The sequence below is a fragment of the Saccostrea echinata genome, unplaced genomic scaffold, assembly GCF_033153115.1.
Source record: "Saccostrea echinata isolate AGI-Se365-2 ecotype Australia unplaced genomic scaffold, CSIRO_AGI_Sech_v1 ptg000042l, whole genome shotgun sequence".
In the NCBI taxonomy this organism is placed as follows: Eukaryota; Metazoa; Mollusca; class Bivalvia; order Ostreida; family Ostreidae; genus Saccostrea; species Saccostrea echinata.
In genome coordinates this window covers 3,964,535-3,980,707 of record NW_026889791.1, presented here as the reverse complement: position 1 = coordinate 3,980,707, position 16,173 = coordinate 3,964,535, and the positions used below count along the sequence as shown (strand labels likewise).

The following is a 16,173-nucleotide window of genomic DNA, read 5'->3' as shown; positions in this document are numbered from 1 at the left end:
AGTTTTATTTGGTAGTGTCTGTAGAAATTGTAACCATATTGGTTCTCTGCTTTACTCTGGTAAGGAAACACTTGATGTGTCTTATGATACGCCTCAGAAACACGCACGCTGTGAGGACAACCACTTCGAACACCTCTGTAATTGTTAGTAAGCTAGCCCCTAGGAAGATCCCGAGATATCCTCCAATATTTCCTGAAAAGGAAGCAAGCTTTTTTTATTTTTATTATTTTTTTTTTTACTTTTTTCGTAACTGAGATACTTCTCTATCTACATGTAATAATTTTATTTTTTTTTTCATGGAGTTCAATGATTGATTTTCATGGAGAGATAAGTTGTCATTGACTGCAATGTACACTAGTAAACATCTTTAAATTATATTGTTTTCCATGTTTAGTGTAATTATATGTACATGTTATTACGTACCAAGCACGCTTGTTATGTCTACCTTTGGAACTTGTTCAACTGTGTCCGTTACAAATGTATCGTAATAAAATTTCAGCTCTAAGTAATTCGTACTGTAATAAAATAAGATTATTTTTTAAAGAGTTTGTGAAGAAATATCTTAGTTAACATGTATTCACTGAATTCCCTTTAATAGAAAATTCTCAATGATACCTGATATTTTCAATCTTATAGAGATTATATAGTACTTCTCGGAATTTTTCTGAGGGAAACTGGGCAGACGAGATCTCTTTTTCAAATTCCACCTCTTCACATGGTATGAGACAATTACACGCAGCCTGAAATTTGGGACTGCCATCAAATACATCTAAAAAGTAGCATGTAACCACTCTTATCATTTTGGTAATTAAATAGTTAAGAAATGTTTTAAGTTTTTTTTTGAGTTATTGGGGTATAAATCACACAGACTTGTCGCGTTAGCGCTTCATGAAAAATATGACTACGTGCAATTCTGTGTGATTTACACACCAATAATTCACACTTAACTTAAAAACATTCCTTATATTTACATTTTACATGTTCAAAAGCACCAAAAATATATTATTATTAATTAAATCAATGAGATTTTATACATATTCAGCATGTAAATGTAATTCTGTCAATGAGAATATAGAAAAGTCCGGAGTGTAAATGTTATCATCATTTAGGAACTAAATGAACAAACAAGAATATCCACAAATTAAGCATGTATATTTGTTCTTATCATTTAAGAATGAAATTAACAAAGTTCTTTATGCAATTAACAAACCTCTCGTTCCAAAAGCACACCTATCTTCCTGGGCGATGGTACAGATGATTTCGTCACCTATTGTTAAGATATGGATATTTATTACATTTATCAAAGTGAAAATACTGTGATTTTTCCTGTGAATGAACATGATATTTTTGATAGTGATTTTTTCACAGTGAAAGTACCACTTTGAACAATTTTTAAACTCATAATCTCTTAGAATTACGTCTCTTAACAGCTCAATTATGACGTCACAGCCTACAACACTGCGCTACTAAACTACAAAGGCAGTTGGAATGCAGTTCACATAAACTGGGTATATTTAGGTCCAATTTATGCACTAGTATAATTATGAATTATCATGGTGTATTCAATAATTAAAAACAGTCTTACCAATATCTGTTATCAGACGACATTTGCAGAATTTATAGATGAAGCGGGAGCGACATTCTCTCAGGCAAGCATAATGGCTGTATTTTGGATAATGTTTCAATGGATTTTGAAAATCTGGATCTGTAGTTTTTGTACAATAATTCGTTCCGAATGCTTTGTATGGCCTCGGCAGATATGTGTACTAGGAAAAATTAAATAATGCTATTATATAAAGTAAAACTTGTCAAATCCGGACACACTGTTGTCTAATCTGGACACCTGCCAGTGTAACGTGGAATTTTGACTCGGATTGAAAACTGACCGGGGGGGGGGGGGGGGGGCATTCTTTTTCCAAAGTTAAATATTGAGACCATCGGCGTTGAATTCAGACCCTAGCCTGTTGAAAATTGAGCCGGGATGTTGAATTTTCATCACAAAACCGGGTCAAAATTCAACAGCATAAAAACACATATAAAATAAACTGGCGTATACAATTCATGATTTATTCATTTGAAAATTACACATGTATATAACACATGTATATATTTTAGGGATGGCAATCGAATACAGAATTACTAATCGGTTAACCACAAGACGTTCCGACCGATTAACCGGTTAATCGAATCAAAATAGATACGCATTTTCCTCTTTTCTAGAGTAAACTCTATACATATTCACATACACAAGAAAAATAAAAAGAGACGTTGATAAATAAATATTCTATTCATGCTTGAGCCGTAAACTTTATATATTTTGTTTTTATCAATTTCAAAAATAACAAGAGGCCCATGGGCCACATCGCTCACCTGAGTACACTGGCTAGGAAAAAAAGCAAAAATCAGTTCAGTATTGAAAAGTTAACGGGGGAGAGAGGGGGGGGGGAGAGGGATGGGGGATTTTAAACTACCTGACAATGCTTTCATATCAATATAACAAATAACTTTGCTGTTCTTGAGCAGAAGATTTTTTCCCATATATTCATTTGTAAAAATTTGACCCCCCATTGTGGCCCCACCCTACCCCCGGGGGCGCTCATTTGAACAAATTTCATTTTATACTACCCAACGATGCTTCCATATCAATTTGACCAATCATGGCTTTGCTGTTCTTAAGAAGAAGATTTTTAAAGATATTTTCCTATATATTTCTATGTAAAACTTTGATCCCCCATTGTGGCCCCTCCCTACCCCCGGGGGTCATGATTTGAACAAACTTGAATCTACACTACCTGAGGATGCTTTCATATAAATATGACCAATCATGGCTTTGCTGTTCTTAAGAAGAAGATTTTTAAAGATATTTTCCTATATATTTCTATGTAAAACTTTGATCCCCCATTGTGGCCCCACCCTACCCCCGGGGGTCATGATTTGAACAAACTTGAATCTACACTACCTGAGGATGCTTTCATATAAATATGACCAATCATGGGTTTGCTGTTCTTAAGAAGAAGATTTTTAAAGATATTTTCCTATATATTTCTATGTAAAACTTTGATCCCCCATTGTGGCCCCACCCTACCCCTGGGGGTCATGATTTGAACAAACTTGAATCTACACTACCTGAGGATGCTTCCATATAAATATGACCAATCATGGCTTTGCTGTTCTTAAGAAGAAGATTTTTAAAGATATTTTCCTATATATTTCTATGTAAAAATTTGATTCCCCATTGTGGCCCCACCCTACCCCCGGGGTTCATGATTTGAACAAATTTGAATCTACACTACCTGAGGATGTTTCCACATAAGTTTCATCTTTCCTGGCCCAGTGGTTCTTGAGAAGAAGATTTTTAAATGATGCCATTATTTTTTCACTAATTCCTAATTATCTCCCCTTGAAAGAGGGCGTGGCCCTTCATTTGAACAAACTTGAATCCCCTTTACCCAAGGATACTTTGTGGCAAGTTTGGTTGAATTTGGCCCAGTGGTTCTTGAGAAGAAGATGAAAATGTGAAAAGTTTACAACAACAACAACGACAACGCCAACGACAACGACGACAGACAACGGACAAATTTTGATCAGAAAAGCTCACTTGAGCCTTTGGCTCAGGTGAGCTAAAAAGAAAATTGAGAAAACCATGAAGCATCCCTGAGATAACAATGATGTTGTTAGAATTTTTCAAACCAGATGTTAAAGGTCATTCTGCATTGTCATCATAAACAGAAACTGAGCTGAACTGTCACTTAATTTTACAATGTTTGCTTAAAAATATAATTTGACAGATAACTGCCAAGGATAGATGGGGTAAGATACACATTATAACCATTTCACAGTGCTCAACGGCGAATTAATTAATATCATAAAAGGAACGCAGGACAATCTGCGTAACGACATGGTGTTTATAAATAACAATTAACACTTCATAAACTGACCAATTACCCTAACGATCTCAATCCGGAGAGCTTTAATTATTTACCTCCAAATCAGCCGAAATAAATATGTCTTAACGTTATGACTTTAACATTCAAATATTTTTTTTACAATCTGAAATTGAATTTTAAAGAAATTTACAGATTTTTTCACATATTTTTAATTTTTAGCCGATTACAGATTTTCTAACCGGTTACCATCGTTCCGACCGAGTAACCGGTTATAAATTGCCATCCCTAAATTTATATTTAACCCCTAGGAACCAGATGAGTGGAAATGGGAAAGGGCACGGTGTGACCATTTCCATTAATCATATCAGTAATAATATAGTGATCATATACTATACAATAGGAAACAAAGCTAAAGAACGTTACTCTAATGACCTTTTTTGTCTCTTTGCTTGTCAATGAATTTGTTTAATCTCCCCCCCCCCCCTTCACACACAGAAAAAAATTAAACAAAAACAAAACTATAATAGATTTTCCTTTCTACTGAGCTGTTCACTGAATATATATTTTTTTTATTTTTAGATTAACGTGAATACTGATACATGTTCAGTGCAAAATGGTCAATTTATACTAAACATATAGCACTTTAGGAAGGTCTCGAATTTTCTAAAGACTCATCGCAAAAATATACATTACTTTATTTCATTTCTAAACTGTACAAAAAAGGCTTTAATTTACAATCAATATATTACTATTTTTCACTTACGTATAGTGAACACGTTTCGCATGTTATCGTCGCATATTATCGCCACAGGCAATAGTATTTTTATATACCGGTGAAAGGACAATCTACGAAGCTTAACACCCCCCCCCCCTCCCCTCAAAAAAAAAAAAAAAAAAAAAAGAATACAAACAAACAAACAAAAAACAACCACTACAACAAAACCAAAAAAAAAAAAAAAAAAAAAAAAAAACCAACAACAACAAACAAAAACAAAAAAACAAAAAAACAAAAAAAAACAAACAAAAAACAAACAAACAAACAAACAAAACAAAAAAAACCAAAAAAAAAAAAAAAAACCAAAAAAACAAACAAACAAACAAACAAAAAACAAACAAACAAACAAACAAAAAAAAAAAAAACAAAAAAAAAAAAAAAAAAACCGGGAAAATAACATCAGATTCGTACTTAGTGAATACAATACTATATCCAGTTTGAAAATTGAAAGTTATTTTATTTTACACAACAGCTTTAGCTCTTGTATATTATTAAGACTCTCCATACGTAATTCACTCAACAGCTCAAAACACCTATTTTGTTTTTGGTATCGCTATTCAATAATTTCAACCCTTTCTCGTTTATTTATGTCCTACAACTGTCAAAACGAATGAAATGAAAACAAAAATGACAATTGCATATGGTCTAATTAAAATATTATAGACCTATTTGGTAAACTTTCTCTATGAATGGAATAACTGAAAAAGGAAGAAGTAGCCCTTTCCACTATAGTTTATAAGCTGAACTACCGGTTTGATCAACCAACTGAATTTTCTTAAGTTTACAAAATATACCGATATACGTAATTTTCAACCAAGCTGTAAAAGGTGGAAATAACAGTGAATGATCTCAAAATTCTCCAAAATAATACAAATTTGTGAACAGTACATAAAAAAGAACCCCAATTAAAATTAATTGATAATGACTAGTCACGAAACAGGAAAATTCCCGAGTTCCATTTTTCTTGAAGAAGCCATATTTCTATGAAATCAAAACATGTAATCTTTAAATCATCGTAAGGAATAGCTTTATAAAGTTTTGTAAAATCATACGTTTTGGTGTTATTGACTTTGAAAAAAAATATGTGATTTTAAATGTTTTAAAAATGCAAAAGTTTGGCAGATATTTTAAAATCCATAATTTATATCATTTAAACAATTTCATGAATATGTTGAAGCATAGTACCTCTTAAGTTTCTTCTTCATAACAGTTAAAATTTTGTGAGAAGTAAAAATAGGGGATTGTTAGAGCATTTGCTGGAACCTGCATGTATGAAGTTTAAGAATCCAGCATAGAAAGGATAAATCGAATTCGTTGATTTGAATGTTAAGACAGCAGCGTGATTTTGAGGAAAAACTATCCTTAGAAAGAGTAAACCTTGGAGTATTTGGAGTATAAGTTGGATTTCCAAAAATAAATAAATAAATAAATAAATAAATAAATAAATAAAAAATAAATACAAGTTCTTCTAGCAGATTGCTAATCACATGTAGATGTCCTTGGGATGTGTAGGTAAATCAGTTATGCATGGATATGAATTCTGCTCTTTTACAGATTTATATCGCAATCAAATACATACAGGTAAATACTGTAAAACTGGTTAATTTTGTCGTACAGTTTTGCTCTTCTGTTGCCGTATGTGTATATACACATGGCAGTAGGAACCGGGGGCACGGGGGGGGCGTGCCCCCCCCCCCCTAATAATTTTGCCGATATTTAGAATACTATAGAAAACATAGATGCTATATGCTTGTGCCTCCTCAATGATAATGTCTTTTTTTTTTTTTGCTTGTCAAGGAATTTTGGTAGTTCATAGTACCTCCCAAACTAAAAATGTATGGTTGTGCCCCCTCAAAGTGAAATTGCTTCCTACGGGCCTGATACAGCTGTGTAATTGATACAGGAATAAAATTCTACACATCTTGTCCCAATTTTTGAAAAAAAATTAACTCCTGCAATTTTATCCTTCGCGGCTAACAATGAGTTTTATATCATAATGAACACCTGAAAGAGGGTGGGGTGGCGATAAAGGGTTCTTTAGATGGTCATTCTAGTATCTTAAATAACCTTTATCAAAGACAATCATGAAATAAGATATAAGGTGTACTGACAGCAACTGTATTTTCGGGATGCTATAGGTTTCCTGAATTCAGTCCAATCTTATTATTGTGCTAGAAGAAATAATACAATTTATGAAACTGATAAATATATTAGTAGTTACATGTACATATAAATCATAACAACTTACAGATCGAACATAGGGTTGTAGTTGGGGGTCAATATCCAACTGGGTCTTTTTCAACCCATTTATGTCTTAAGTGCCGCAACAATAAATTACCAAGACGTTGATAAATGACCCAAATTCCACGATTTTTTGTCTCGATTTCCAACGGAGAAAAAACATCCTTGAGTAAGTATTCAACATTGACAAATGAACCATGGGTCAATTTTCAGCCCGGGTCAATATATATTCTACGTTACACCCGGATTAGACAACATTCCGGATTAGATTGATTGTATGTTGTTTTATGTCTCTTTCGAGAATTTTTCACTCATATAGAGACGCCACCATATACCGGTGAAGGGCTTCAAATTTAGAACTTTACTCGGCACTTAGGGCCATTGAGCAGTGAGGGTTCTTTATCGTGCCAACGCCTACCGTGACACGGGGCCTCGGTTTTTAAGGTCTCATCCGAAGGACCTGCAACTTTAACCTCAAAGTGCCGAGCGCTTGGCGAAGGAACAGTTGCTACCTATTTTTTTTATCGACTTAGGTCGGCCGTGATTCGGACACAGGATCTTTCGATCACGGAGCGAACGCTCTACCGCCGGATAAGACAACATTTCAAACAGAATTTCGTATTAGGCAAGTTTTTGGAATACATTAAATCGAGATCGAGATCAGAAGTTTCACTGAAACTTGAAGAACTAAATTCAATTCAATTTAATAATAATTTGTTAAGCACTTTAAAATTTGCATGAAGTACAGGTACTTGTGCAGTACTTGATTATTTTCCTTCTTACGGAGACTTCCATAAGCTAGATGATTAGGTGATTATTAAGCGATTATTTATTGCCCTGATCACCCGTTCGCTAAAAAATCATTTAACACATCTAGTAAATTGATTAACTTCATATACAAATCCGGGACTAAAAAATCCGACCGTATTCCCACCGACGTTAGTTGACAGTAATGTTTATCCGGTGTCATAAGCATTGACTTTTTTCCAAACAGTGACTCACTAGATCACGGTAGTCAACTTGTTTTTCTGTGGAATTTTTTTTAACTGTTGATAATCATTATCTGACTTACTGTATTGTTGCTTTTTCTGTGCTCTTTCTTTCTATCTCTATAGTAGACTTATATTCAATATCATGAATTCACCTCCATGGTTCCGTTGGGTATCTAAACGTTTTTGCGTAATTATATCAAATGGTTAAAATTCTATCAGTAAATTGCCAAGGTTTAGGTGATATTGCAAAACGCAAGGATGTTTTCAATTATTTAAGAGCGTTGAAATATAACATTTACTGTTTGCAAGACACACACTTTTCCTGTGATATCGAAAATGAAGTAAGAAATTTATGGGGATATCAGTGCTTTTTTAGCTCATATACTACAAACTCCAGGGGAGTTGCAATTCTGATAAATAATAACTTTGATTTTAAACCCCTTGCAGAAAAGGGTGATGTTGATGGAAACTATATTTTGCTTAAAGCATGTACAGAGGGACATGAAGTATTGATATGCACTATATATGGTCCTAATAATGACACACCACTCTTCTATGAAAACGTACAAAATCACATTGAGGATATGCACTGTAGTAATTTTATCTGGTGTGGTGATTTTAATTTAGTTTTAAACCCAGAATTAGATTATTATAATTATAAATCTATCAATAATCCAAAGGCAAGAGAAAAGGTTTTGGAAATAATAGAAAATAATTGTTATATTGACCCTTTTCGACAATTACATGAAAATGTTCGTAGATACTCTTGGAGAAGAAAAACTCCTTTGAAACAAAGTCGTTTAGATTTCTTTTTAATATCAGAGTCCCTTTTGTCAGGTTTAGAAAAATGTACTGTAGAATCTAGCTACAGATCAGACCACTCCATGATATCATTGCCTATAGCCTTTAACGACTTTAAGAAAGGAAGGGGTCTATGGAAGTTTAACAACTCTTTACTTTATGATGAAAAATATCTGGAATGCATCAAAAAAGTTATCTAGGAGGTTAAAAAACAATATGCAATTCCAGTATACAATTTTGATAACATAAATAATATTTTAGATTCAGACATTTTCTTCACTATTGATGATCAATTATTCCTTGAAACCCTGCTCTTTGAAATAAGGGGTAAAACTATTTCATATGCAACTTATATCAAAAAGAAGAATGAAAATAAGGAGAAAGAATTAATAGAAAATATTAGAACATTGGAAGAAAATGTTAGTGAAAATAATATCGATGAATTGTGTAGTAAAAAGCAAGAATTAGAGAACATTCGAAAACATAAATTACAGGGTACATACATGTATATCAGAAGTAGAGCAAAATGGGTTGAGGAAGGTGAAAAACCATCACATTATTTTTGTACACTAGAATCCAGAAACTTTACTAGTAAGATCATACCAAGATTGGAGGATAATAATGGAAATGTTATTTATGACCAATCAGAAATTTTGAGGGAAACAAAATCATTTTATGAACAGTTATATACAAAAAGTACAGTAAATACAAATATTGATTTATTCAGCAAGTTAAGCAATAAAGAAATACCTAAGCTTTCATGCAAAGAGTCAGAATCTATAGAGGGCGAAATTACTATGGAGGAGGCCTCTTCTACGCTTTACAAAATGAAATCAAATAAATCCCCTGGATCGGATGGGTTTTCTGCTGAATTTTTCAAGATGTTTTGGAAATATATTGGTTTTTTTGTAGTTAGATCTATTAATTACGGATATAAGAATAACAGTCTGTCTATTACACAAAGACATGGTGTCATTACTTTGTTACCAAAAGGTGACAAGCCAAGACAATACTTAAAGAACTGGCGACCTATTACTTTGTTAAATACCGTCTATAAAATTGCATCTGGGTCTATCGCTAACAGAGTAAAATGTTATTTAGATAAAATAATTAATCAAGATCAAACAGGCTTCATTTCCAATAGATATATAGGAGAAAACACAAGGCTAATTTACGACATAATGCATTACACTGAGGAAGAAAATATACCTGGACTATTACTACTTATTGACTTTGAAAAAGCCTTTGATACTTTATCATGGAGCTTTATACAAGGTGCACTTAACTTTTTTAACTTTGGTCCCTCAATTAAGAAGTGGGTATCGCTTTTTAATACAGACATTACATCTGCAATAAACCAAGGTGGTAATCTCTCTGATAGAATTAACATTCAGAGAGGTTGCAGACAGGGCGATCCTTTGTCACCATATATATTTATGATATGTGCTGGAAAAAAATCTTCTTCTCATTTATATGGAATAACTCAACGCATAGAGTAAAAAAAGAAGTAATTGTAAAAAAATATGAAGATGGAGGTTTGAAAATGTTAAATCTGATGTCTTTTATAGCTTCCATGAAATTATTTTGGATAAGGCATCTCATCTTTACAAATAGGGGGATTGAACACCTCATTCCAAAATTCAATTTGAACAATTTTTTAAGTTGTGGAATTGAATACACTACAACCTTCTTAAAAACATTGAAGAATAAATTTTGGACAGATGTTTTTAAGTCATGGATAATGTTACAAAACCTTGAAAAAAAGTTTGATGTTGCTGGTGACTCACCATTATTTTACAATCCACATTTACATATCGGTGGAAAACCATTTTATAATAAACAAATGTTTGACAGTAACATTAGACAACTTAATGATATCATAAATGAGGATGGTTCACTCTTTACTTATGAGTGTTTCTGTAACACCTATCCAAATATAAAGATTAATTTTTTAGAATACAATAGTATTATTCATGCTATAAAGGCTTGGATGAAAAATTCTGGTAAGGAAAAAACAATAAAAAAGCTCGCTAACCCATTAGTTATGTCAAATATCTACACAGTAATGAAATGTAAAAAATCAAAATGCTATTATGAAATCCTTAATCAAAATTCTTCTGTTGCAGCAGGTAAAACACATTGGAGTGAGCTTCTAGAAATTGAAATTAAGGAATGGAAAAAAATTCACATAATACCCTTCAGAGTAACAAAAGACTGTAAAGTCCAATGGTTCCAGTATAGGATTATAAACAAAATTTTAGCAACAAATTCATACCTATTCAAAATTAAGATAAATGACTGTAAGTTCTGCAGTTTTTGCCACACTGAGGAGGAAACAATAGAACACCTTTTGTGGGAATGCAATAGTACACAAATTTTTCTAGAAGAATTTGTTCATTTACTTGAAGATAAGACAGGTCTAAAGATTAGAGTTACTAAGAAATCTTTTATTTTAGGGTTTATTGATGAAAACACTGATGTTCAAAATGCTATTCTTCTTTGGCTTAAATATTATATTTATACTGCAAGATGCACCCAGAAACCTATTAATGTACATACTGCAATATCACAAATGAAATTTCATTATGAAACACAAAAATTTATTTCTTATAAGAATGGTGGAAAGGAAAAGTTTGATACCCAGTGGAACAGGTGGAACCTACTATTCTCTTAACTCTCACCCTCTCTCTCTCTCTCTCTCTCTCTCTCTCTCTCTCTCTCTCTCATAAAATAAAAACACACTTCTGCTTCTGAAACTTGATGTATGTATATAATGTTATGTATGTTGTGTGAATTAAAAAATAATAATAATAAAAAAAAACTTCATATACAAATCTACTTCAGTTGTATTTCATGGCTTCTGGTTACATTTTCTTTTCGTACCTTGCTTTTCCTGATCGGCACATAACTGACAGTGCCAGGACAAACTAAGAAGCCTTTATCTACCATATTAGGCTCAACATCTCGATGGTGAATCGCAACCTGCAACCATTGTTCGGTAATTTAAAATTTTCTCATAAAAATGCAATATTGCTAACAAGGACATTGCAAAGGGAACTATACTTTAAAATAGTGAAAACAATTATACAATTATTTTCAAGTTCAAAATATCTTCTATCTGCAAGATAAATAAAGATTCACGATTAGTAAGCTATATGTGTAGTTAACAATCTACTATTATAGCTAACGAAAACAGACGATCAAGGGACTTATTTTTCGCCACTTCCGCGCAGAGAGTGTCATGTTTTCTCGTATGTTCGGTGAAGTAGTTATGGGTGCTGTTATTAAGCAATAGATTTTCCTTTTCTATTTTTATCTTTGTAATAGACGACTTTCACATTTACAAAAGTTATTTCCCTTTGCGGGGTCAATCTGGGGTCAACCGGCGTAAGACTTTCCCTCTATATCATTACCAACTTCATGAGACAATGTCTTACAAATGAAATCTGTATGAATATGTTTGTTATGTTTTTTATGTTGCCCCATACTATGGCAATACAGGAAAAGGATCAAAATTGTCCGATAGCGTTTAAAGATTGGAAATATTTACAGGTAAGTTACAAAGGTTATAGTGAGAAAAATGAGCGTTACGCCGACATCGGGAGAAAACTCTTACGAATGTGAAATTCGTCTATACTAAAATTCATGACGTATACACAATATTTTTGTCGTCTGCTTTATTGTTTGTCGATAAATTTATGTAAAAAACAACATGGGTCGGAAGGGAAAAGAACTAGATACGCCCGTCAGAAGTATGGTTGTAAAAACGTATAGAGGGAACAGAAATACATCAGAATTGGAGAGATTATTAGGAATTCCTAGGTCTACAATATGTAGTATTGTGAAAAAATTTAATGAAACGGGACAGGTAGAAAATCGACGAGGAAAGGGGGGGGGAGAAAGTGTTTACAGACAGAGAAAAAAAATTTCACCTGTAGTTAAAGGACACAGACGAAGAACTTACGAAGACATAACAGATATTGTAAATGAGGAAAACAAAAAATAGATTTTGTAGTAGAACTATAAAAAGAAAAAATTCACTGAGAGCTGGGTTACTTACGGAGGGTTTCCAAGATAAAAGTCGCTATTCCCTATTAGGCCAACAAATGTGGTACAAAGAGAGAAATTGGACTGTTGATCGTGAATGGAATAAATGGTTGTTTAGTAATGAAAGCCAGAAAGTAATTGGAAAAAATAAGAAAGTTTATATCTGGAGAAAAGACGAGGAAAAGTACAGTGCGCATCTAGTGTGTCAGCCATCTTGGCGACATCTGAGTATCATGATCTGGGGTAGTATGTGTGTTAAAGGAATAGAAACTTTAACTAATGTAGAAGATAACATAAATTCAAGAAAATGTATATTGAAATATAGACAACAACCTTTGACCGTTTTAGCCAGTCGAGACATTTTCCAGATAACCAGTATGTATTTATGGACGACAACGCTCCGTTCATAGAGCAAATTTAGTAGAAGAATACATCGCCAAATAACAAAATAATTACAACATAATGGCCAGCCCAGTCTTCTGACCTCAAAATTATCGAGAACATTTGGTTAGAAATAAAAAGAACACTGGAAACCCGTGCCAAATTCATTAACAAAAGATCAGTTTATGGCGGAAATTCGGACTTGCTTGGAAAATGTACCAACCTCCTACATTGAGGACCTGTATAAGACATTTCCTGGCAGACTAAATGAAGTATTAAAGATAAAAGGCAATATAACAAAGTATTGAGGTAAAAAATATAGGCATTTATTAATTGTTTAACAGATCCTAAATATCAAGGTGCGCGATGTAAAAAAGTACGGCGGCCATTTTGAAGTGGCAAATAATTATGTCCCATGGTTGTAGTTTAAATTTGCTATATATAGCTAAAAATAAGTGAATCATATCTTATTGGTGAATATAAACATTACTTAATTATATTAACGAATGATATTCATCATTTACCAATGATGCTGTAGATAACAATAATCTTGAACATTATTCACAGGTAGATTTCATTTGTTTATCATTCATAAACTATATCTATATTTTATAGATAAAAACTATACTTAATTAATAAATTATGCATTATAGTTTACGTTTCAAAAAACAATAGTTTACAATTGTTATAAACGAAACGAAGTAACAACGATTAAATATGTTTAGCTTAGTTTGTTAATCTGGAGTACCATAACGCAACATGATATCATTCTAAGAATGATTAAAAAAATAAATGTTTCAAGTTTTAATATTTACCTGTAATCCAGCGCCCTTGTTATTTCCAACGACATAATTATCCTGGTCCAAGTTTACAAACATCGACAGTCCTTTTTTACTTCCGGTTATTCTGCTTACAGCGGGAGGATTCTGTGACGGGCCATTGAACGAAAAGCACATACCAACGTCCGTTTTTCTTTTTTCTATAAACTGATAACAGTTCTCTTTTCCTGCAAACTTGCAACTGAATATCATAGATCTAAGATCGAAGCTTGTGTCCATCAACCAGGAGTCGTTTCTAGGCTCATGTAAAATGGCGTACTTTGGATCGGAAATATTAATTTCCTTTCCAAAACTCTCGCCATACCCCTCTTTAGCTAATTGGTATTCGTATATGACACTGGCGTTTTGAATTTTTGAAATGTTTATCGGACTTACATTGCAGATGGTTATGGTAGGAAATTCCATATCAGTGGCCATTTCCACCTTGAAGTTGATCAGTGTTTCGTAGGAAAAATACGACGTGGAAAAAGCAACGAGGACCAATGTAAGGCAAACAAGCATGAACACCATCATAGCAGTCCAAAAAATTCTGAAAAAAAACACCGTCATAACAGTCCAAAAAATTCTGGGGGAAAAAATCCCACCACCATAAAAGTCCAAAATATTCTGAAGAAAAAAAATATAATTTCCAAAAAGTAATGGAAAAAAAACACCATCAAAACAGTCCAAAAATTCTAAGATAAACCCACCATCATAATAGTCCAAGAGATTCTAAAACAAATTACAATTATGACAGGTGATATATGGCGATCAAAGCAGTATACACAACACCGTAAACAGGACAACAAAAGTCCTAGGATAACAAAAGTCCTAGGATGAAAAAACACTACGCTCTTTACATTCCCTATCCTGATAGTTCTAAAGATTTAGCAAATGGGTTAAAATCGATTGACAGAGAGTAGTTTAAAATTGTTCAACGCCAGTTAAAAGTGGAAAATACATTCTTTGTGTATGCTTTTACGTTAGAATAAAAAAGTACGAGAAAAATATCTTACCCATGAAAAATGGTCTTCCGGCGGAATATCCGGCTGACGCCGTGCATTGACGTGTTGTCCAGTAGTTCTTTCCATACGTGACATATTGACGTTTCACCAGAGGATCTTTTAGAAGGCTGGTCCGAGGACTGGTCTACAAAATACGAGTCTCCCAAAACACCACCAACACCGTCCTTCATTTCCGTTAAAGTCTTAGACATAGAATCATCTCTTTCATAATCACCTTCAATTAGCGGCATATGGAGCATTTAAACTTATAGACTTGACAATTTTATATTAGTTGTTACATCAATTAGGTGGGTCATTTTTATGTCAATTAAACCCATTTTGAGTCCTTCTATGTATCAGTTACATAATATGTAAATCAATGTTTATTACACATCAAATAATGTTCATGGACATGTAAAGATTCTACATTAAAGGTTTGTATTTGGCCATTACTTCCTAATTAGAAGATCTGAATACATCCATTTTGATCTCATTTGTTGATTTTTATGCTTCTGTTTGACAACGTTCCTTGGTCTATACATGCTTCTATTTGACAACATTCGTTGGTCTATACATATATTGTACACAAAACAATGATAAGCAGTCAATTAAAGGAAATGTGTGATTGAGAATGATACGCAGTTCTTGCAAAATCCGCATACTATATATACGACAACTGAGATGTTACTTAACAGTATATCACATATAGAAATTTTTTTTTAAAATAAACACAGAACTTGCAAATGCCTTTTTGAAGATATTTAATTTATGTCATCTTAATTTGTTTTTGTGAGAAAGAAAAAAAATAATATATTGTTTAGATTTTCTTTGCCAAAGTGATAGAAATTCCTATAATTACAAAATTCAAAACATTGGATCTCGCACAAAAAGTTGAAGATAAGCAAATTAAAGTACAGTTTGTATAAAAAGGTGTAACGTGATCATTCTATGTCTGGCCATAGCGAATATTCACGAATTGTTTACCAGTATACCCGTATACTACATTTTACTTCGATATACTTGTCCAATCAAATGTTAAAAATTTTTCAAAAAATTAATTTTTAACATACACCCACAGGCACTTGTTTCTACAAAAGAAAACAAGGTACAGTTTCAAAATCTGGCCATCTATTTTCCTAAAATATGAAAGTGATTTAAAAAAAAATAAAACCCATGCTTACTAAAACTATGAAATTCCATGCAGTAAGAACAAACGAATCGTTTTTC

The 16,173-nt window shown here is 32.9% G+C and overlaps 1 protein-coding gene across 1 annotated transcript; it reads right to left on the bottom strand.

Moving 5' to 3' along the window:
* Positions 1–4: 4 nt before the first annotated feature.
* LOC133201043 (acid-sensing ion channel 2-like) lies at positions 5–15,197 on the bottom strand. Its single transcript, XM_061336845.1, has 8 exons — positions 14,959–15,197; positions 13,940–14,492; positions 11,580–11,678; positions 1,586–1,766; positions 1,211–1,267; positions 616–769; positions 424–515; positions 5–192 (listed from the first exon to the last, which is right to left on the bottom strand). The coding sequence occupies exons 1-8, from the start codon at positions 15,195–15,197 to the stop codon at positions 5–7; spliced, it is 1,563 nt and encodes a 520-aa protein (XP_061192829.1).
* Between the last annotated feature and the right edge of the window lie 976 nt (positions 15,198–16,173).

Bases quoted from the DNA above. Each gene is read 5' to 3' on its own strand.
- LOC133201043 (XM_061336845.1), bottom strand. From the start codon at position 15,197: ATGCCGCTAATTGAAGGTGATTATGAAAGAGATGATTCTATGTCTAAG. The intron at 14,493-14,958 runs GTAAGATATTTT...GTTTTTTTTCAG, and splicing joins CGGAAGACCATTTTTCATGG to AATTTTTTGGACTGCTATGA. The intron at 770-1,210 runs GTTTGTTAATTG...GCTACTTTTTAG, and splicing joins GTGTGCTTTTGGAACGAGAG to ATGTATTTGATGGCAGTCCC.